The sequence below is a fragment of the Lemur catta genome, chromosome 1 (assembly GCF_020740605.2).
Source record: "Lemur catta isolate mLemCat1 chromosome 1, mLemCat1.pri, whole genome shotgun sequence".
In the NCBI taxonomy this organism is placed as follows: Eukaryota; Metazoa; Chordata; class Mammalia; order Primates; family Lemuridae; genus Lemur; species Lemur catta.
The window spans coordinates 163,400,728-163,423,624 of NC_059128.1; the positions used below are offsets into that span (position 1 = coordinate 163,400,728).

At 38.1% G+C, this 22,897-nt stretch overlaps 1 protein-coding gene across 1 annotated transcript in view; it reads left to right on the forward strand.

The window, feature by feature from the left end:
- The first annotated feature begins 668 nt into the window (after positions 1 to 668).
- The window catches only part of ANKRD28 (ankyrin repeat domain 28), a 176,619-nt gene continuing 154,390 nt past the window's right edge, over positions 669 to 22,897 (forward strand). The window contains exon 1 of the mRNA XM_045538353.1: positions 669 to 1,078. Coding sequence (XP_045394309.1) covers positions 1,052 to 1,078 — 27 coding nt within the window. The 5' untranslated portion in view covers positions 669 to 1,051. The remainder of the gene's footprint in view (positions 1,079 to 22,897) is intronic.

Sequence of the window (22,897 nt, forward strand, 5' to 3'; positions counted from 1 at the left end):
AAGGCTCCGGCGTCCACAACCTGTTCAGCTGCAGAGACGACGCCCTTCCGCCCAGAGTGCCGACATCACCCGTCCTTCCCCTCCAGCCCTGCCCGCCGCCGGGAGGGCAGCAGCCCACCCTGCGACCACATCTTACCCCTCTCCCTCGGCTCCTTCATCCTCCCCACACCCAGGGGCGCATTCTTACTCTCCCTCCGCGTGCGATCCCGCTTCACCCCTCTCCCCTCGCCACTCCCAGGAAGACAGCAGCCCCCAGGTGCCCGGCTCTCACTTTCCTTCCGGCCCCCAACCTGGCTCCTTAATCCTCCCTGGGCTTCGGGAAGCGTCTGCACTCTACCTCCACGTGCGAATTCCCGGCCGTTAGCCGCCTCTCTCCCCTTTCTGTCCCCCACCTCCAGCCCCGGGCTCCGCCCACCACGCCTGCGGCGCGCGCCCAGGAGCCGCGACACCTGGGCGCCCCTCCCCGGGCCGCGCTCCCCTCCCCACTCCCCCGCCCCGCCCGCGCTGCGGCTCAGCGCCCACCCCTCGCCGCTTCCTCCTCCCCGCCCCCTCCCTCCGCGGGAGGGGGGCACGAACGAGCGCGGCGGCGTGGCCAATGGGCGCTCGGCTTACTCTGGCCTCTCCCCCGCGCGGCCGCCAATCGCGGCGGACGGTGGTGGTAATATTGTGGAGTGGAGTTTGGATGCCGCTGCTGCCGCGGGCTGGAACGGCGCGGCCGCGGGGGCTGCCAGGGTATTTCGGGAAGGGGGCGTGAGGAGGCGGCGGCAGCGGCGGCGGCGGGGGCTGCGTGGCTAGGCTGCCGAGGGAGAGAGAAAGAAAGGAAGGAAAAGGGCGGGGAGTCCTCGGAGGAGGAGGAGGCGGGACCGGCCGGGCTCCTCACCTCTCGGCGGCGGCGGCGGGCGGCCGGGGAGGCGGCGCCGCCCCCTGCCCGCGGTCTCTTCAGGGCAGCCGGCCGCCGACCCGCCGGCCCCAGGCAGCGGCCGAGGCTACTGGGGCGGGAGCGGTGGGCCGGGCGGCGGCGCAGGCTGGAGTGGGCACGGAGGCGACCGCCATGGCGTTCCTCAAACTCCGCGACCAGGTAGGTGAGGGGCTGCAGGGCGGGATCGCGCAGCCGGGGGAGAAAGGGAAGCAGGGCGGAGGGCAGTGTGGGCCGCCTGAGCGCCCGCTCGGCGGGGTGCGTGCGAAGGAATCGGGGGTCCTGCCCTCCGGCGCTAGGCGGCGGGCCGGGGGCCGCGGACGACCCGCCTGTCAGAGCAGCCGGGCCCGGGTGAAGCCCACGTGCCGTCGGGGGTCCAGCCACTGCAGCGAGAGGGGCGGGTTCCAAGCTAGCCGCCCTCGCGTCCGGCGAGCTGCTGGGTAGGCGCCTCCTCTTTCCTGCCAGGTGAGGCTTTGGCCTAACAGGTGGCTTCCCGCTGCTGGGCGGGAGCGGTGCTGGCGGCCGTGACCTAGGGTCACGACCTTGCTTTTCTGTTTGCTTCGCTGGATTGTTCGAGGCACACTCTCTCCGGGTTAAAGGCAGTTGATTCTGCTTAGGGAGTAGTAACTCAATGTGCAAGTTCCGAGACTTGTTTTCGTTTGTCATTTTGTGCACCATCTTGGTTACTTTTCTTGACTTAAAAAGAACTGGTCAAAAAATACAAAGTGCCAGAAAGACTTGTGACACTATGGGAATGAAAAAATACTTTGTGTATAGGAACAAAATCGCAGCTATATTTGAATGATTCGTACATCTGAAAACAGGGTAGATAGATAATAAGGCTTTCAGGAGGCGCAGAAGCTTCCAAACATGGTTTTCTCTCCTTTAAGGAAAAGGAAAATTAACGTGTGAAATTTACCAAGTCGCGAGGAAATTATTAGTACAGAGAACTTATTTTTGCCATTTGTTTTTCTGAACAGAAGATATTGAACAGATTTGAAGGGAAAGTAACTTGCATGCTTTGGGAAACTGAGTTGCTGAAAGTGAGTACCCCTTTTGCAAAAACAGTGGGGAAAAACTTGAGACATACTTTTTATATTATCTCGGTAAATATTGTACCTTAAATTCTGAATCTAATATTATAAATTTTCATTTCATAAGTGAATTTTATTGTATGTTTAGGCTGATCGTTGACTTTGTGTATCATTTGGTATCAGGAGGGTTTTAGCTGGTTTTAATATCAGGGCATGATACTTTCAAAAACTATTCAGTCGAGTTTATACCTTGTATTTGAAATTATAGAACTGTGCTGTCAAATAGCCACTAGCCACATGTGGCAATTTAAATTTAAATTAATTGAAATTCAGCTTAGTTCCTTAGTTTTGCTAGCCACATGTCAAGTGTTCAGTAGCCACGTGTATCTATTGGCTATTTTATTCAGCAGGACAGACATTAGAACATTTATGTCATTGCAGAAAGTTCTATGAGACAGCACTGGTAAAGAATAAAAGGTAAAGCTTAGTTAAAGCATAAACCATATCCTGCTGATCCCTGTACTATTAATGTATGTTATACTCTTAATGGTGTGAAACTCGAGATCTAGGTTTTCCACTAATCTTTACCAGTCTGCTTCCATTATTAATGATTGACGTAATGATTGCTTGTTTTCCTTTTTTTCTAGTCCTACATTTTTGAAAAAGTTATTTTTGTGATTTACATTACTGTGCATAAGGAATTTGGTGAACTTTTAGGGAGCATCCTGTTTCATTCACCATCAGGTTTAAACACAAACAGGATTGTTTTCAGTTGGACATTAAATCTAGTTGCACCTTTGCATTGATATATTTAGGAATTTAAATTATGAAGCAATTATGGTGCTACTCCAGTTTTATATAATATCCATTAATACTTGGGTAATATTGAGCTTTAAAAATGTCACTTGTAAACTCGAAGATACTTGGACAAGTTAATGAAAGAGCATGGCTCAGAGGAAGAAAAAGAACATTGAGGTTTACCTCTAAACTACTAAGTAATTGGCCCATCTGGTCTGTTTTTTTGGAAAACTGCGTGATGAGTTTGGTTTTGCCTAGTTTAAAGGGAATAGCTGTGTTTAGAAGGCATCTTATATGTTGATGTTTTGTTTGCCATTAGAAGTGATGGTAAAAATGAAATGGAATGCAAATACACTTAACCTTTTCCATCTACAGGAAAAGCAGTTCAGCTAGATGAATTACTTTATTTGGAGTAAAGGAGAAGATCTGGAAAAGTACACAGAATTTTAAAGCTTGAGGTACTTAACGTAGCTTTTAGCTCAAAAGCCTTATATACACTTGAGATAGGAAGTAGTAAACTCTTACTTTTCAAGGTCTATTTCCGTATTTACCTTGTATTTTGTTTTCTTCTAGCTTTGCAAACTAGAGTTTAATACATAGAAGCTACAAATGAGAAGGGGTTGGTTTTTTTTTTTTTTTGCGTAAACATCAGGAAAGTTCTAGATGGTTTAAATATAAAATCATTGATCAGTAAATGAAACAATTTGTTCTCATATCCAACCAATAACTTGAGTTTTTTTTCCTGAATTATTTCACTTTAGTTTATGCAACATGAATTTGTACCAATAGCAGGGTTTTTTTTTAAACAGGTATCACTGTCATTTTTGTCTTTGCAGTTAGTAGAAATGTAATGATCCATGATTACATTTTAATTTATCAGCAGTACATCCTAATAAGAAAGTTAGAAAGTCTTTATTTAGATTAGGGATCACAAACTCACAACTGGGAAGCTAAATGGCAACTGACACTTGGCTTCAGTGTTTAGAAGACAATAGGGAGGGGTAGAAATCATGGCAAATAGGATCAGGTATGTTAGTTGCTGCTCAGCTCCAGGCCATTGTTGCAGTGCAGGTGTGCCTAGTAGTTTTAGAAACAAGTGTGTTTGATTTTTTAGAAAGTCAGAAATCCAGATTGTTATGCAGCATCTATCATTATAGGTGTTTGTAAATGTTTGCAAGTTGGTAACTACAATTGACAACAATTAACACTGTGGTTTTATTATTATTATTATTATTATTTTTTTTAGAGACAGGATCTTACTCTGGCCCAGGCTAGAGTGTAGTGGTACAATCATAGTTCACTGTAACATTGACTTCCTAGACTTACGTGATCCTCTCACCTCAGCCTCTCAAGTAGCTGGGAGTACAGGCACGTGCCACCATACCCAGATAATTTTTAAGATTTTTTGTAGAGACAGATTTTCACTGTGTTACCTAGGCTGGTCTCAAACTCCTGAACTCAAGTGGTCCTCCTGCCTCAGCCTCCCAAAGTGCTGGGATTACAGGTGTGAGCTACCACGCCCAGCCAATACTGAGGTTTTAAAAAAGGGGGCTAGTAAGGAACCAGTTTGTAACTGCTGTTTTAGATCAGTTTGCAGAAACAAACTACAAAATAAGATTTCCATTAAAAAGTTTTCTTTGAGATAAAATACCCAAAGAGGTCATATACTTTAAAAAATTGAGGTAACATTTACATACCATAAAATTCACGCTCCTAAAGGGTACAGTTCAGTGGTTTTTAGTGTATTCACAGAACTGTGCAACCATTATCACCATCTAATTCCAGGGTATTTTCACTACTACAAAAACAAACCTCTTATCCATTAGCAATCACTTTGCATTTCCCCTCCCCCCAGATCTTGGCAACCACTAATCTACTTTCTGTTTCTATGAATTTATCTATTCTGGATATTTCTTATAAATGGAATCATAAAATATAAGGCCTTTTGTGTCTGACTTCATTCACTTAGCATATGTTGGAAGTCCACATTAATTTATTAAATAGCTGTAATCAAATAAGGCCATATTCAAGAAACTTCAATTAGATATACTTCAAAATGTACATTATTTTGTAACAATCTAACTTACTATGTACTTAATTTCAAAAAATGAAAACTATGTTAATTTTAAAAGTAACCTTTTAATGACTTTGTTATGTCTGCTTTTTGTTGGAAAACATTTGAATATTTGGTTGCAGCATGGAGGTCTGCAGTTTCAATTGATTCTCTAGATGGGGATCAGTCATTTGTGACTTTAAGAATGTCTTGATTTGGGTTAGGTAGGAGAATGTAGATTCGTAGCAATAAGTGGTTGAACGGCAAGAAAGCATTTTTTGGGATATATTGTCAAAGGTTTGGGTATTCTGCATTTTTCCACATTTCAGTTGGATCTTTCTTAGCATCAAAACAATCGCTTTAAAATGTCATCTGCCTGCAATAGCCAGCTCACTTTAGAATGATAAGGCAAATCCGCACTGAATACCTCACAGTTCAATTTTAGTATGCTACTAAACAATGACGCAGTGTTGCATTTGCAGGAGTATAGTTAACAATACTTATAACTTGTTGCAAAGTGTCACTTAAAATAATAGCTTTAGCACAGAGATTTTGCTGGTGCAAGATAAAATGAAAAGAAATGAGAGCATCTGGATCTGTTAATATTAATACTTTTTTTAATCTGTGCAATAAACCCTTCATATTTTCCTGTCATGGAAGGTGCCCCATCTGTACATACACTCACTAAATTTATCAAATTCAGTCCAAATTCATGACATTTATCTTGAAAGTTGTTGAAGGTATCTATTTCCCATGTTCTGTTTGTAAGAGTGCCCAAATCGAGTAACTCTTTGTAGCAAAGAAAATCTTCTGTTATGACCAGAATGAGCCAAGTTACTATCAGTTGATTTGTCCAAAGCAATTGAATGATGTATATTTTCCTTTTGAAGTATTCCACGAAGTTGTTCTGTTAAGTGGAGGCCTAATTCATGCTGTTGATCATTTATGGTTCTCCTTGAGAGAGGCAGTTGTTTGTACTTTGAAATGTTATCAGGGTCTAAGCATCCTACAACTTTGATGGTGCATTTTTTTCACAACTTCTACATCACTGAATGGCTTCCCTCCGCCCCCTCCCCCCAGTATATAAGCTACTTTATAACTTGCTTCAGTGGCATCATTTCTAGGTCTTATTGCTGCTTGAAAGAATTGTCTTTGCTTTTCATCTTTTAATTTCTGCAGTACAACCTTTTGCACCACTCCCTCTAATTTAAAATATTTGTGTTCCTTAATAGTGTTACAATGCTGATGAGCATTGACTTTCTTTAATATTGATACTGCAGTATCACAAAGCAAGCAAATCATCTTATCTTTAGCAGAAGCAATATAATACTGCAATTCCCAATCCTCATTAAAAAATATTTTCTTCAGCGTTCTCTTGGTTGTCTTTGACAGAATGGGCTGTTAAGGAGACAATTAAAAAATACTGTCGAGCTGGGCAACTGTTCACAAATTCCTCTTCAAACAGAAACACAGTGCGCTGTTGTCAAAAGCTGAACAGACTGGTGTACTCGACCCCAATAAACTCTTGCCAACCAGCCTCGTGCAGTAGTGGTGCTAGTCAGGTGGGGGAAGTTAGAACTAAATCATGAGTGTAGCAGCCATCAGTTTAGTCCTTATGGTTTACTAATGTTCTGATTGTGCTGGTCAATCTGGGAGGATTATTTTGTTGAATCTTATCTTATTCTTTGGTATTTTAAATACATTCATTTAAAAAATAAAATAAAAACATACAAAAGTATATTCATAAAAATAAAAGGATTTGTTCTGTAAAATTTGGATTTGTTCAAAAGGCTACACTTAAGGACCTAGAAGGCCACATGTGGCCTTAAGGCTGCAGGTTCCCCACCGCTGTGCCAGTTGCAAGCCCCAGGCTGTTTTACTTGTGCTTCTGATGAGTGGCTATAAATTGGGGTTCCCATTACCCTATCCTTGGATTTGATGAATTTGGTAGAGCAGCTCACAGAATTCAGAGCAATGCTTTATGTTTACTCATTATAAAGGATATTACAAAAGGATACATATGAATAGCTAGATGGAAAGGGGTGCATAGGGTGAGGTATGGGAGAAAAGGCAGGAGCTTCCCTCCCTCTCTGGGCACACCATCCTCCAGGAACCTCCATGCATTCAGCCCTGGAAGCCCCCTGAATCCAGGCCTTTTGGGTTTTTATGGAAGTTTCATTATATAGATGTGATTGATGAAATCATTGGCTATTGGTGATAGGCTTAACCTTCAGGAAATGGGGAGGAGGACCAAATATGTTTCACAGTATCACCATTACTGAGTTGTAGGAATTCTTTATATATTTTAGATACAAGTCCCTTATCACATATGAGATTTGCAAGAATTTTCTGCCATTCTGTAGGTTGTTTTCCTACTTTCATGATGGTATTCTTTAAAGCATAAAAGTTTTAATTTGTTGAAGTTTAGTTTACATATTTTTTCCTTGGTTGCATGTGCTTCTGCTGTTATATCTAAGAAATCCTTTCCTAATCCAAAGTTAAGAAGCTTCTGTGTTTTCTCCTAAGAATGTAATGGTTTGAATAGTAGCTCCCCCAAAAGATATGGCCAAGTCCTATCCACTGGAACCTGTGAAGGTGACCTTATTTGGAAAGTGGGTCTTTACAGATGCAATTAAGGTAAGGATCTTGAGATCATCCTGGCTTAAAGCAACCTCTCAATCCAAACGGCAAGTATCCTAATAACAGAGACAGAAAAGGAGAAGGTAGACACAGACATGTAGGGGAGAAGGCCATGTGAAGATGAAGGCAGAGATTGGAGTCATGCTGTTCCAAGCCAAGGAATTCGTGGAGCCACCAGATGCTGGAAAAAACAAGGAAGGATTTTTCTCCTAGAATGTTTTAAAGGACACCTTGATTTCAGACTTCTGCTTTCCACAATTCACAATTGTGAGAGAATAAATTTTTGTTGTTTTAAGCCACAGAATTTGTAGTGGTAGCCCTAGGGAACTAATACAAAGATTTTTATAGTTTTAGCTCATACATTTAGGTCAAGTGATGCATTTTGAGTTAAGTTTTCTATATACTATAAGGTGGGAGTTCGAGTTCATTTATTTTGCTTGTAGAAATCTTGTTGTCTCAGTACCATGTGTTGAAAAGACTGTTCTTTCCCCAGTTGAATTGTCTTGGCATCCTTACCACAAATCAGTTGGATATAAATGTGAGGTTATTTCTAGACCCTCAGTTCTATTCCATTGGTCTGTTATGTCTGTCTCTATGCCAGGTACCACACTATCTTGATTATTGTAACTTCATAGTAAGCTTGAAATTGGGAAATATGAGTCCTCGTACTTTCTTCTTGTTTTTCAAGATTTTGGCTTTTATGGGTCACTTGCATTTCCATATTAATTATAGCGTCCACTTGTCAATTTCTGCCAAAAAGAGAGTTGAAATTTTGATAGGTGTTGCATTGAATTTGTAGATCAGTTTGGGAAATGTTGCCATCTTAACAATATTAAGTCTTTCAGTCCATAAACATTGGATGCTTTCCCTTTGTTAAGGTTATTTAGGTGATATTTTTCATTCAGTGATAGCTTGTAGTTTCCAGAGTACAAATTTTGGACTTCTTTTGTGAAATTAATTGCTATTTTTTAATGCTATTTTATATGGATGTTTTTTCTTAATTTCATTTTCATATTGTTGATTGCTAATGTCCAGAAATATAGTTGGTTCTGTATATTGCCCTTGTACCCTGCAACTTAGTTGAGCTTGTTTATTAGTACTAATAGTTTTTTAGTGGATTCCTGAGGTTTTTCTATATAAAGATTATATTTGTGCCTTGAGATAATTTTTTTGTTCTTTCCAAGCCAGATGGTTTTTATTTCTCTAGCTTACTTGCCCTGACTAGAACCTGTAGTATTAATATGATGTTGGGTAGAAGTGGTGAGAGTGGACATCCTTGTCTTGTTTGTGATCATTTGTCTTTCAACATTAAATATAATGTAGCTGTGATTTTTTTCATAAGCTTTTATTTGGTTGAGGAAATTCCTTTCTTTTCCTAGTTTGTTGATTGTTAGTTTCTTAAACATGGATGTTAAATACTAGTCCTCATCTTGGGCAGTGTAGCTATTTGAGTATAATAAAAGTTTAGGAGGAAAAATCCCTGGTTTCAGCCAAAGATGGTATTATTGTCAGCAGTGCTTCATTCTCACGATTTCCAAAATATTGTTTCTTTTATGGTGATTCCTAAATCTGTGGCTCAGGTTTTGGGTTTTCACCTAAACTCTAATCTCTCTGACAGTCTGTTTGATAGTTCCAGTTAGCTACATGTGTGTCATCCCAAATGCAACATAACTGCTTATACATTCATTTGACTGACTCTGATTTTATTGTGCATCGAGTGCCATATCAGACTCCAAAGGATGAAAGAATGTCTTTGGAGAACTGTCAAGAAGTAAATATAGTGGCAACACGGGAGCTTGGAGTGTCAAGAGATGACCCTGTTGGAGAGAGGGCCCAGATCATGAAGATCCTGTGTGCTGAATTCTAAGGAGTTGGAACTTTATTCTGAAAGCAGTGATGAGCCGCTGAAAGATCCAAAGCAGGGAATCAGTGCCAAATTTGTATTTTGAATGAATTCAGGAAGATAGTGTAGAATGTAGATTGGTGTTGAGGGTGAAGCTGCAGGAAGGGGAACTGGTGGGAAGTTCTATCCATTCGAAAAGAGAGGGTTTGACCTAAGACACTGGCAAAGGGGATGAATTTCAGAGATATTTAGGAGGTAAAATTGTTGGAACTTGCTGACTGGATTATAGGGGCTGAAGGAGAAGAATGAATCTTTAATGACTCCTAGGGTTTTGACTAGAGGGTCTAAGTGGAAAGAACATGCTAGAAGAGGAGCTGGTTTAAAGGTGAGATGAATTCAGTTTTGGATATATTGAGGTCCTAGTGGGACATCTAAATGGGGAAGCATTGTTATAGTAGGCAGTTAAATGTGAAGCTGGGCTCAAAGAAAAGTGCTTTTAGGTGGTAATTAAAGCAAACGATGTCACTCAAAGAATGATAAAAGCTCATAGCCAAGCAGGGTATAATGGAGAATATGGAGTAAGTGGAGGAAAAAAAGCCTGAGAAGAAGCTACTGGAGTTAGGAGGGAGGCCATGAGTGACTGCTATCACAGGCCAAAAGCAGGAAAGAATTTTCCAAGTTGCACCTGTATTCTCTAAGGCATGAAGCCTCACTTTCTCATCACCTTATAGTTTTCTTTTTATCTAATATATTGTTTTAAACTTTTCCATGGAATTGTTTTTCCTGTTTGCCCCAAGCTCTTTACTTTCTAAGCCACTATTTCCTAACTTGGGTGTATGGTGGAATCACTTGGCAAGCTTAAATAGAGATTCTTGGGGTCCCATTAGACCTGCTGAAAGAGGATCACCTGGGGTAATGCCCCTGCTTCACAAAGCTTGTTTCCTTTTCTCCCAGGACCCAACTCACATTTACCAGCCCCTCATTTGGGATAGCCATATCATTGAAATCTGGCCATAGGATATTAAGCAGGAGTGTTGAGTATTACTTCAGCTTTGGCAAATACAAACCTCCCTTGAGAGATCCTCAATTTTCCCCACCTGCTGGTTAGGTGGTGTTTGCCAGAACAACTCTGGAAATGGTAGACCAAATAGAGCTGAACTTCTGTCAGCCTGAGTTGTCTCTGGCCGCCTCACTATCCCAGTTGATCATTAATATGGATTTCATGGACTTCATGTAAGCCTGAAATAAAAATAAACTGTTGTTTTGGGCTTTACCTATTACAAAATCCACTGTTAATCAGTGCAGTTCCATTATACAATGATCAGAATTTGGGAACCACTGCCCCTGGTTTATACTATTTATATTTTTAAACTCTATGGTAAGTCTTCAGCTGTTGACTTCCAGACGTTGTATATTTTGTTTTCTTTCTAATAATTTGAATGGGAATGGTTGTAATTAACATCCTGGCTATTTTATTACATAACGAATATTTGCATATTTGCTACCTGCTGGTCTTTGATACTAGGGTTACATCTATATATATAAAACAGGTCTCTGCCTGCTAGAATGGAATAAGATAGAATTCTTTTACCTGTGCTTTAGGAGCATCAAGGGAGAAGTGGCTAATTGAACCCAAGGATGAATTTGGGGGTTCCCTTCTTGAAGTTTATTTTAATGGGATTTTATTTATCCATATTCTTCTTGTGTAATATTGTTCTCTCTCATCGATGGTGGATGGGAGGCATATGTAGCCTATATAAAACATCCTTTTTATTTTTATTTTCATTTTTTAGAAACAGGGTCTTACTCTGTCACCCAGGCTGGAGTGCAGTGGCACTAGCATAGGTCACTGCACCTTCAAACTCCTGAGGTTAAGCGATCCTCCTGCCTCAGCCTCCTGAGTAGCTACAACTACAGGTGCGCCCCACCACGCCTGGCTAATTTTTTAATTTTTTGTAGAGACAGGGTCTTGCTATGTTGCCCAGGCTGATCTCAAACCCCTGGGCTCAGATGATCCTCCTGCCTCGGCCTCCCAAAGTGCTGGGACTACAGGTGTGAGCCATGACATCTGGCTGAATATCCTTTTAGAGAAGCTAAAACTGCAAGTATGTTTTTAGTAGATTTGTGTTACATGGAGTATTTTGTTTTGAGTGTGTGCTTTTTTTAATCTCTACCATTAAGAGAGAATCAAATATGTACTTTATTTAGAACTGCAAATCTTAGTCTTGATGCAGATTATATTGTTAAATTTTTCCTGTGGTTAACTAAAGTTTTTTAAAAATGAAATATCTTGTTGATTGCATTTCCTCTTTCCCTCTTTTCAGGGAAATTTTGGATTAGAAGTGGTGAAAGAAAGGACTTACTGCCTTTAGTATTGTACTCTTATCAGTATAAATTAGGGTAAAATCAGATAATTCAAACAAGACTTCATTTTGTGTGTGTGTGTGTGTAAATGGGTAAACAAGAACCTTCTATATTGGATAGTTCTCTGAATGCTGAGGAGTTTCCTTGTTTTTTGAAAGATTATATGTTAGGCAGTGTGTAGTTCCAGAGTATCAGACTGGATCATGCCCAGAGTGAGGAGTGTTTGTGTGAGAACTATAAATAGCAAGGCAGATGACAACCACATCTTGGAGAAATAGGTATATTCTTAGAGTTAGCTGGACTTGAGGGTTAATAACAGGTGGCTTTTAAGGGATATATAAGCAACCTTCAGCATCAGGGTGAGCAGTGAAGTTGGAACCAGTTGAATAAATAGATCAGAATAGCAAGTGTGATATTAGTCAAGTAGATCCGATAAGTAGCCTAATCCAAGGTATGGGCAGGTAGTTAGAAGCTAGCATGTCTGTGAGAGCCTGAGTGATTCAGATAGAGATGTGTGAAATCAAGAGACTTCGATAGATAAGGCCAATGATCTGTAGCCTTCCAGACATCCTTTGGTGCTGTAGAAGGGACAGTGAGGAAACCTGGTTGGAGTATTTCCCAATTGAGAAGCTACTCAAGGGGAGAAATGAAATATGGTATAAATGTACTGTACAAATGTTCTAGAAGATTGTGTATATGGTAAGTAACAATCTACTAACTTAATGGGCAACTTTACTATTAAGAAATTTATCATAAATTATTTTAAAGAGTCCGTTAATAAAGCAAATTCTAATTCAGCTTATCTTTTATCATAAAACTGAATTTCTGTATATCCCCTTCACTTAAATTTAAATGTACTGACTCCCTAACTATTATAGATGATCAGTACAGATATTATTTTGCATATCTTCGTGTATTACTGGTTTCAGAACTTCCTATGTTTTAGTTATTGAAGTATTGCTTTTTAAATGTCACTAATCTGTCTATATTTTCATCTCCTTACTAATAATATTGCACCATCTCAACCTTCCAGATTCTATTATAAGGTCAAATGAACTTACCTGCTCATCTTGTTCCCTTAGCTCCTAGGAGCCATAGTTTTGAACTCGAGATTTCTTTTTTCTGACCACAGCTGCTTTTATTGTTGATTCTCCCACTTCGTCACCTACAGTGAGTCTGAACTTTACCACATATTGATTGACACTTCCTTGTTCCCAGTTCAGATAGGTGGTAGGTATGGTTATCCCATGCCTGCTTCATTCTCACTTCCCTCTGGCCTATTTGGGGGTCTCCAAGCTCACTCTTCAGCAACCCTTCATATCAGCCATTCTATAGCTTTATTCTTCAGTTTGTTCTCTTCAACACCCATTCCCCTTCCCTTTAAATATCACCCCACTTCTACCCATCTTTTAGCTTTCATTTCTGCTTTTCTGCCTCATCCTCCCTTTTTTTATAGTCCTTTTGGCCCAACCTCTTGAGCCTTAATTCCTGACTTATACATACCTTCAATTTCCTCCCCTTCATCTCAGTCTTCTCTGTGCCTTGCAACTTGCCCATTCTTTTAGTCTCCCCACTCCCTAATTTACTAAGAAAAGAGAAGTCTAACCTACTCATGTAAACTTTCTTATTGATCTCCTTCCTTGCTACAGATTATTTATTTCTACACTTTGTTTTCTGTCTCTTTTTTTTTTTCCTTATTTTTGGCTCAAACTGTACTCCTAATCCTATCCTTATCTGAAATTTAGATGTATTATTTATCTCTTATTATCATTTTATTGATTTTTTTGCACTTCTCCTCCTGCCCCTACATATTGTTATATTAATATATTGGTGTCTGGGCCGGGCGCGGTGGCTCACGCCTGTAATCCTAGCCCTCTGGGAGGCCGAGGCGGGTGGATTGTTTGAGCTCAGGAGTTCGAGACCAGCCTGAGCAAGAGCGAGACCCCGTCTCTACTAAAAATAGAAAGAAATTATCTGGACAACTAAAATATATATATAGAAAAAATTAGCTGGGCATGGTGGCGCTTGCCTGTAGTCCCAGCTACTCGGGAGGCTGAGACAGTAGGATCGTTTAAGCCCAGGAGTTTGAGGTTGCTGTGAGCTAGGCGGATGCCACGGCACTCACTCTAGCCTGGGCAACAAAGCGAGACTCTGTCTCAAAAAATAAAAAAAAATAAAAAATAAAATATATATTGGTGTCTGAATGGATACTACCTATTAGGTAAGACTCTAATACTCAGATCGGGCAAAACCAGGTAAGCAACACACATTATAGAATTTAACCTTAGCAAAGCTTGTTTCTGTTTGAGTGTCATATATTACAATATAATTTTTAAAATCTTGTTTCTGTCAGTGCAAAACAATAAATCAAAGTCATTTGAGTTGAATTTGTTTGATTAGATTAGCGAAAACATTTTGCTTTCCATTGTCATATGTCAAAAGTTCAGATATATGCAATGTTCCAAAAAGCAAAGATTTTTTTGTTCATATATATTTTTTATTATTAACCCTGGAGACAGAAATCTGACCCACTTTTCAGGTAACCTTCTCTCTGAACCACATTGATTCTAAAATGTGCTGAGCTTATATAGTTTTCATTGGTTCCACATTCCTATGTGCCTAACCAGCCTGTCAGAAAATGTTTCCTTTTACCCAATTTAGTTCTCTCCAGCTATACTTCACTCATTCATTTTCTGTTGTGTTGTCTACAACTAAGATCCTGGATAGCTGATCAACCTTTCAAGTTGGATTAAGGGAGTTTATGATTGGTTAGACAAATCACTTTTTTGTTTGTTTAAATTTATTTAGGTATAATTTACGTACTGTAAAATTCACCTGTCTTAAGGGTACAATTCAGTTATGTTTAGTAACTTTAAAGAGTTTTGCACTCATGATTACAATCCAGTTTTAGAACATTTCCATTATCCCACAAAGATGCTTTGTGCCTATTTTGCAGTCACTCCTGTTTCCAGCCCCAGGCCACCCTTGATTAGTGGTCTGTCTACCTTCTCTGGACATTTCATAGAAATAGAATCATATGTGATCTTTTTGGGTCTGTCCTTTTTTCATTTACTATAAACGTTCAGGTTTATTCATGTTGTAATGTGTTCATTTTTCATTGCTGAATAGTATTCCATTGTATGGAGATACGATATATTGTTTGTCCATTCATCAGGTGATGAAAATTTGCATTGTTTCTGAAACATTTTTAAGAATTATGAATAATTCTATGAATATTCACATACAAGTCTTCGTGTAGACATGTGTTTTAAATTCTCTTTTGAAGAGTCCTGAGAGTGGAATTGCCAAGTCATACGGTAAATGTTTAATATTTTAAGAATAGCCAAACTGTATGATTCCTGTTGTATATTGTTGGATTTACTTTGCTGATATTTTGTTGAGGATTTTATATCTCTGTTCTTGTGACGTCTTTGTTTGGCTTTAGTATAAGGGTTATATTGACCTCATAGAATGAATTAGGAAGTGATTTCTATCCAAATATAGAGATGTTTCTCAAGGGTTAATATTGTTTCTTTAGTGTTTGGTAACATTCACCGGTGAAACTGTGGGCCGGGGCTTTTTTTTGTGGGAAAATTTTAATTACTAATTCAATTTCTTTATTTGGTATAAGTCTATTCAGATTTTCTATTTCCTCCTGAATCAATTTGAGTAATTGATGTCTTTCTAGGAATTTGTTTATAGCTTTCTAAGTTGTTTACATTTGTTGACATAAAGCTGTCCATGGTATTCCCTTAAAGTCCTTTTAATTTCTCCAAGGTCAGTAGTGATATCCTCTCTTTCATTCCTGATTTTGGTAATTTGTGTCTTCATTCTTGGTTTGTTTTTTTTTTTTTTTCTGTTTAGCTAAAGGTTTATCATTTCTTGGTCTTTTCAAAGAACCAATTTTTGGTTTTGATTTTCTCTACTTTTTCTTTTTTCTGTTGTATTGATTCTTCCTCTCATTTCTCATTTCTTTCCTTCTGCTTGCTTTGGGTTCTTCTTTGTCTAATTTCTTAAGGTGAAAGCTCACTTGAGAATTTTCTTTTCAAATATTGGTGTGCACAATTATAAATTTCCCCTCTAAACACTGTGTTAACTATATCCTGTAAGTTTTGGTATGTTTTGTTTTCATTCGGCTCAAAATATATTCTAAATTCCTTTATGATTTCCTCTTTGACCCATGAGTTATTTAGAAATGTTTAATTTTCAAAGATTTTTGGATTTCCCAAATTTCTTTTTGATGTTGATTTCTAACTTACATTATGATTGAAAAACATTCTTTGTATCATTTTAGTTATTTTAAATTTAGGACTTGTTTTATGGCCTACCATATGGTCTATCCTGGAGAATGTTTCATGTGTGCTTGAGAAGAATGTGTATTCTGCTGTTGGTTAGATAGAGTCTTCTGTAGATGTCATTTAGGTCAAGTTGGTTAAGAGTGTTGTTCAGATGTTCAGTATCCTTGCTAATTTCCTGCGTGCTTGTTTATTCATTATTGAGAATGGATTATTGAAGTCTCTAACCATTACTGTTAAATTGCTTATTTCCCCTTCATTCCTGTCATTTTTTGCTTTCACTGTTTTGGGGCTGTTTTGTCAAGCACATATGTTCATATTTGTCATATCTCCCTATTGAATCAGTTTTAATATGTTAAAATATTTTGTATCTAGTAACATTTTTTGGTTTAAAGTCTATTTTGTCAGATATAATGTATAGCTACTCTGGTTCTCTTATGGTTATTCTTTATGTAATGTATCTTTTTCCATTATTTCAAACTATTTGTGTCTTTGAATTGAAAGTGTTTCTTATAGACAGCATATAATTGGATGTTGCTTTTTAAAATCCAGTCTAACAATCTGTCTTTTTAATGGACTGTTTAATTCTTTTATATTTAATGTTGCTTTTGAAATAGTTGGATTTGTGTCTCTCATTTTCTATTTGTTTTCTATACATCTCATGTCTTTTTTGTTCCTATTTTATCACTTTTTGTGTTTTCTGTTTTTAATTTCTTTGATTTAAGAATTTTTTTCTTCGTGTTTGCTCTAGGAATTATAGCACGCATCTGAATTTATCACAGTCTACTTCAAATCAATACTAATAATGTTCTAGTATAGCCCCATTTTTCTCTCCTTTGTGCTATTACTGTCATATATATTATGTTCATTTACGTAATAAATAAACCCAATAGTACAGTGTTTTAATTATTGCTTTGTACAACGTATCTTTTAAAGAAAGGAGAAAAAATATTTATAGTCTTTTATATTAGCCTATATATTTACCACTTCCAATACTCTTTATTTCTTCTTGTGGATTCGAGTTACCATCTGGTGTCATTTCCTTTCTCTAGTGTAGTTCCATTCCCTTTTCCCTTTTTTGTGCTATTATTGTCATATTATATCTTTATATGTGACCAGCTGACAATACAATTTTATAATTGTTTTATATAGCTACCTTTTAAATCAAGAGAAGAAAAAAGTTGAAATTATATTTGTATGGTCTTTTATGCTGTCATTTTTCCTTTACCTATAGTTACCTTTACCAGTGCTCTTTATTTCTTCATGTGGATTTCATTTACTATCTGGTGTCATCCTTTTGTCCTGAAAAACTTCATTTAGTATTTGATTTTAATCTGTATCCCCTGAAGAATACATGTTAGAGTTAGCCAGCTCCCCCCATCTTCTCAGTTGGGGATCATATGCCTTACGATCTTGTACATGGTATTAGTTGAGTGAGGATTAAGAAAGGGATGGCATGAAATGAAGCTGGAAGGGAAGCATACTCTAGGCCAATTCCTAGAGTATCTTGTGTTGCAAGCTATGGGACTTGAACCTTATTCTTATAGCTGTGGAGCAACCATTAGAAAATTTTATACAGAATTCTGTCATCAGATTTAAGCCTCGAGGAAAAGACTTTTCAAAGACTGGATTCTGAATGCTTGTTTAGAGATGGTAGCAACAAACCACAGGATCCAAGAGGAAGATGATGTGCATTTTTCTCTGTAATTCTTCCTTCTCTATTCTTTTGGGCAATTAAAAGCTGTTTATATCTAAGTAGCTACTTCCTTGCAGGCATAAAATATTTACAGATTTGTGATGGAGTGCTATATATTATAGTTTGTAGTGGGAAGCATGGGAGCTCTCTGAGGTTTGTGAAACAACAGTTTGAGAACCATTGTTACAGGATGAACAGATTGCTTGCTCTTTGTGTATATGGAGTAAGGTGGTATGTATTGAAAGATTAGATAAACATCCTGGCATCTGACCTTTCTTTTTTTTGTGTTTAATTCTTAAAGGAAGGCTTGGGTATGTATCACTAGTGCTTTTTAGCATTTTTGACATTGACAGGGAAGTGTTTGATCTTTTTTTTTTTTTAATTATTTGGTACCCACAGCTTTATTATTATTTTTTAATCCATAGAAAGGATATATAATAGACTTTATTTTTTTGCTTTTTATGAAAAATTGATGAGCAGAACATTTATTTCTGGATTTCGCTACTATTATGGCTTTTCCTAGAAATGTAAAATGAAAGGGAAAAAAGTCCCCTTCTCCACTCTTGCTGTGAACAGTTCTTGTGATGATTAGCTTGTCAATGGATTTTCTTTTTCTTTGAGTGACTTCTGTAGGAGAATACCTTGTTTCTGGACTACCTTCACTTATTGCCTACAATTGCTTTTGGGAGTACAGAAGCTATTTTTATTCTTACTCATAAAATCATTAAATGCTTGTGTTTCTTGAGTTTAGCATAGTGTTTTCTTTGAACTGATGGAAGTTAGAATTGAAACTCTGAGGTAATTTACCTATTAATATGTTTATGGTCTTCCTCTACTGGAATATGAGTTCTTAGAGGGCAAGGACCATGACGTTTACTGCAAGGATCTGATAGTTGCTGCTGTATTCCCATGACCCATAACAATGCTTTGCATATAGTGGATACTCAGTTACTGGATGGATAATGAATTCTGATTAGGTGTGTCTAAGATGGGACCATAGCACCTATATTTTTTTAGAAATTACCTCAGGTTATTTTTATGTGCATTCCCAAGGTTTAGAAACACCATCTTCTCCCTGTGGTGTGCAGTAATGTGCATAGGATACGGAAGGATACATATGTATCCTTACTGAAGTATCATTGTTAGAGGCTTCCTCTCCCCTCCTTGAAACTGGGTATCTGATTGAGTTCCTTAGAAAGAAGAATTCACCACTGTTATCCAAGTATTGTTTGAAAATAGGACTCAGAATGTACAATTGCTTTCCATCATCAAATAACTTTAGGAAAGGTGGTAAGATAGAGCCAAAAATAAGTTTATTCCTTTTTTTGTAAAAGAAAAAAAGTCAAGGTTAGACCCTCCTGGATGATTTTCCTTAAAAATAGTGATTCTCAATGTTGGGGGAAGGGGGATTTTGCTCCTCAGCAAATATTTGGCAATGTCTGGAGACGTTTTTGATTGTTAACAACTGGGGAGGAGGTAGGATACTGCTAGCATCTATTGGATAGAGGCCAGGGATGGTTTTTAAACATTCTACAATGAACAGGACATCCCTCCATAACAAAGAATCATCTGGTCTAAAATATCAATATTGCAGAGATTGAGAAACCCTGCAGGCTTCTTGGAGAAAGGGCTAGTGGTTACGGGGCAGTGCACTCTGGATCTATGCATCCTGCGCATACACCCTACCCCGCCCCCATTTTGGGCCCTGGGAAAAACTGAATGTCTTGTGTAGAAAAACCTGTAAGTGGGGAATTGGCTTTTATTTACTCAAGAGTCTCATTGTGACTAACCTTGTGTGGTTTGGGAGATTGTGCACTCTCAGATTCAATAATTTGCTAGGAGGACTCACAGAATTCATCAAAGCAGTTAAATTCCTGGTATGGTTTATTGCATCAAAATGATACAGATTAAAATCTGCAGTGGGTAAAAGTGCGTAGGGCAGGGTCCAGCAGAGTTCCAGGCACAAACTTCCAGTTTTGCTATCTTGAGAGAGGTGCAGACAGTACTTACTTCCCCCAACAATATATGGTAAAACACATGGAGTATTGGCAACCAGGGACATCAGCCTGAACTTTGGTGTCCATGGTTCTTATTGAGAGGTCAGTCACATAGTTATGGCTGACTACTCCAGTGGCTGATCTTAGTCTCCATCCCATCCAGAGGTCAAGCTGATACTGTGGGGCCTAGAGACCCCACTATAAATCATTTTGTTAGACTATCTGGTGTGGACCGAGACTTCCAGGTAAACAAAGATTCTGTCAAGCAGGACATTCCAAGTGCTTATAGGTACTTCCTAGGGGCTGAACAAGGGCCAAACCTTTCTTGGGCCAGTTAATCCATTACTGTACACTTTGGTCAAAACTTTTCTTGTAATAATAATAATTTTTTTTTTTTTTTTACATTTGCACAATGGTACAAATGGTACTTCTGATATCTTATTAGGAATCAAGACACTGGCACCAAACTGTCTAGTAGTAGTCTGTGTTTCTCACCGCTCTGTACTCATAGTTAGGTGGAAAAAATCCTATTTCCCTTAAGACTGTATTTAAGTATAAATTATTTTTATTGCACTTGACCCTTAGGTATCTGTATGATAAAGTATGTGCTACACAGAAAAAAAATTGTGTGATTGACTTACTAGCTGAACTAGACTTTTAAATACAATACTTTTGACTTGAAAGAACAACTGACAAACTATGATTATTCAGACTTGGACATTTGGCAAACACTTTCTTGAAAATGTTGCTTGAAAAGGAACAAAGTGAACTTGTCACTTGAAGGAAAGCAACTGTAAATATTTGTTACTAATGATAAAATTCGAGTTTTCAAGCAAAAATTAAAATTTGTGAAAATTGGCCTTGGCCACCTTGAGCTTGATAACTAGCTTTACGTATTTAAAGACTTTCTTGATGATACCAGTTAGTGATATTAATAAATGTGACTATTTTGGTTATATATATAATGAAATATGTCAATAATTGGAAGGCCTGCATAACTTAGTGAACCAGCATTTTCCAAATGACTGATACATGACATTATAAAATCATAGTTGGGTAAAAGACCCATCCAAAATGCAAGTGAGACCAATGGATTTTAATGTGAAAAAGTATGAAAAGTTCACTGATATGGCTTCCTATTTCACATTACAGTTAACTTTTAAGAGTTTTGATGTAGTGCCCAAAGAGATTATCCACAATATTCTAAAAAACCTTTTAAAATATGCTACAATTTTCTGTGTAGTTATGAGTACAGATTTTCTTCATATACTTGAATCAGGATAACTTATCACAGCACATTGAATGCAGAAGCAGGTATGGACTCCAACTCCTTAAATTTCTTTTTTCTTTTCTTCTCCCCTCCCCGTCACCCAGGCTGGATTGCAGTGGTATGATCATAGCTCACGGCAGCCTCAAACTTCTCAGCTCAAGCTGTCTTCTGACATCAGCCTCCCCAGTAGCTGGGACTGCAGGCACATTCCACCATGCCTGACTAACTTTTTTATTTTTTGTAGAGACAGGGTTTTGCTGTGTTGCCCAGGCTTGTCTTGAACTCGCCCTAGCGATCTGCCTGCCTCTGTCTCCCAAAGTACTGGCATTGCAGGCATGAGCCACCACGCCCATCCTATTTTCTATTTCCTATTAAGCTATTTGCTATTTTCTATTAAGCCAGATGTGAAAGAAATTTGTAAAAATATAAAATAGTGCCATTCTTCTCACTTGATTTTTAAAAATAATTATTTTATAGTTATTTATATTGATATGTACTAGATATATTAAGTGAATTAAAAATAAATACTTAATTTCTCAGTTTTAATTTTGAATACAGTAGTCACCAACAGAAATAACCCTCATAAGCAAAACTCTCTGGGCTCTTCAATAACATAAAAGTGTGAAAGAGCCCTTAGACAAAAAGTTTTTAGAGCAGATAGCCTCCTAAGATTGGTCTCTCAGATATCATTGAGCCAAAGTTTGTCTTTTTTGTTGGGTTAGGCTACCACAGACTAGGAGATTCAAATTCCTTGAGTTTTGATGAGAAGTTCTGGCTTTACATTTTGGACCTCTGAATATACCTTTAATGTATAAAATGTATGGCAGAATTTAATATGATGGTTAGATTTTTGACTTCCTATGGCTAGAAAAGCATTACTTGTACATCAGTAAGTCGAGAATTATATCTGAAAGAATGACAAAGAATTGCAGGAAATGGTAAATTATTTTCTAGAGGTCGAAATGGGCAAACGATTGTAGAAAAAGCATTATCTTTTAAAGTCTTAGAGAAATGATGAATTGTAACAAACACCTTAAATGTAAGAGATTGCATAACTAAAAAGGGGGTATGGTATGATAGGAACATTTTAATAATTCACACACTACAGCTTTATTTTAACCTTAGAGAAATAGATTATTTTCTGCTTCTATAAACCCTGAAAATAAGCTCTTTGGGTTTGAATGAATTGGTAGGTACTATGGAAGTGATTTCGGGCAACATTTAGGAAAGACTTACTGAAAGTGATTTAGAGGAAAAGAGACTTTCCACGTATGTTTTCTTACACATACAAAATTCATCAGAGTTGCCTTGATTTAGTGTCTTGGTCTTGGTTATACCTTTGTAAAAGGTAAATTTGGTTTGTGTTTAGGTAAGGCTTTGAGAAACATCTGTGAAGTCATTGACCAAGTGCAAGGTGGGGCAAAGCAGTGGAGGATCCAGAGGAAATCAGGGAAGAAAATTTGTCAGGGATCAGGTTTGAATTGTAAAAGTAATGATTTTACCCACTCTAGATATTTATATTGTTGTTAAGCTGATGTTGTAAATATACTTTTTTATATGCAGTACGTTAATCCATGGGAGCCTTATAACCCATGGTCACTTTATGGGGAAAGTTAGCAACCTAGAATATTTGAAAAACACCATAATTTTTAGTTGTGTTTTTTTCAAATGCTAGAACAAATACTACTTACCATTGATACTTGTATACTTGAGTGTTTTTCACTAGTTAAATGCAAAGAAGTTCTGCTTAAAAACTTGCCTTGGAAACAAGATTTTTTTCTAATCACCAATGTACTTTTTGAAACATTTAAGTAAATATATTTATCTTTTTAAATTCCATGTTAATTTTACTAGCTTTTAATCTCTGCTTTCCCTGTTTGAGATCAAATGATATATACCTTCATTCATATTCTATATGAACAGTGACAGATATTTAGGGGCATAGGGCTTCATAAATTTTTTTATATGTGTAATAGAATCCATTGGAACAC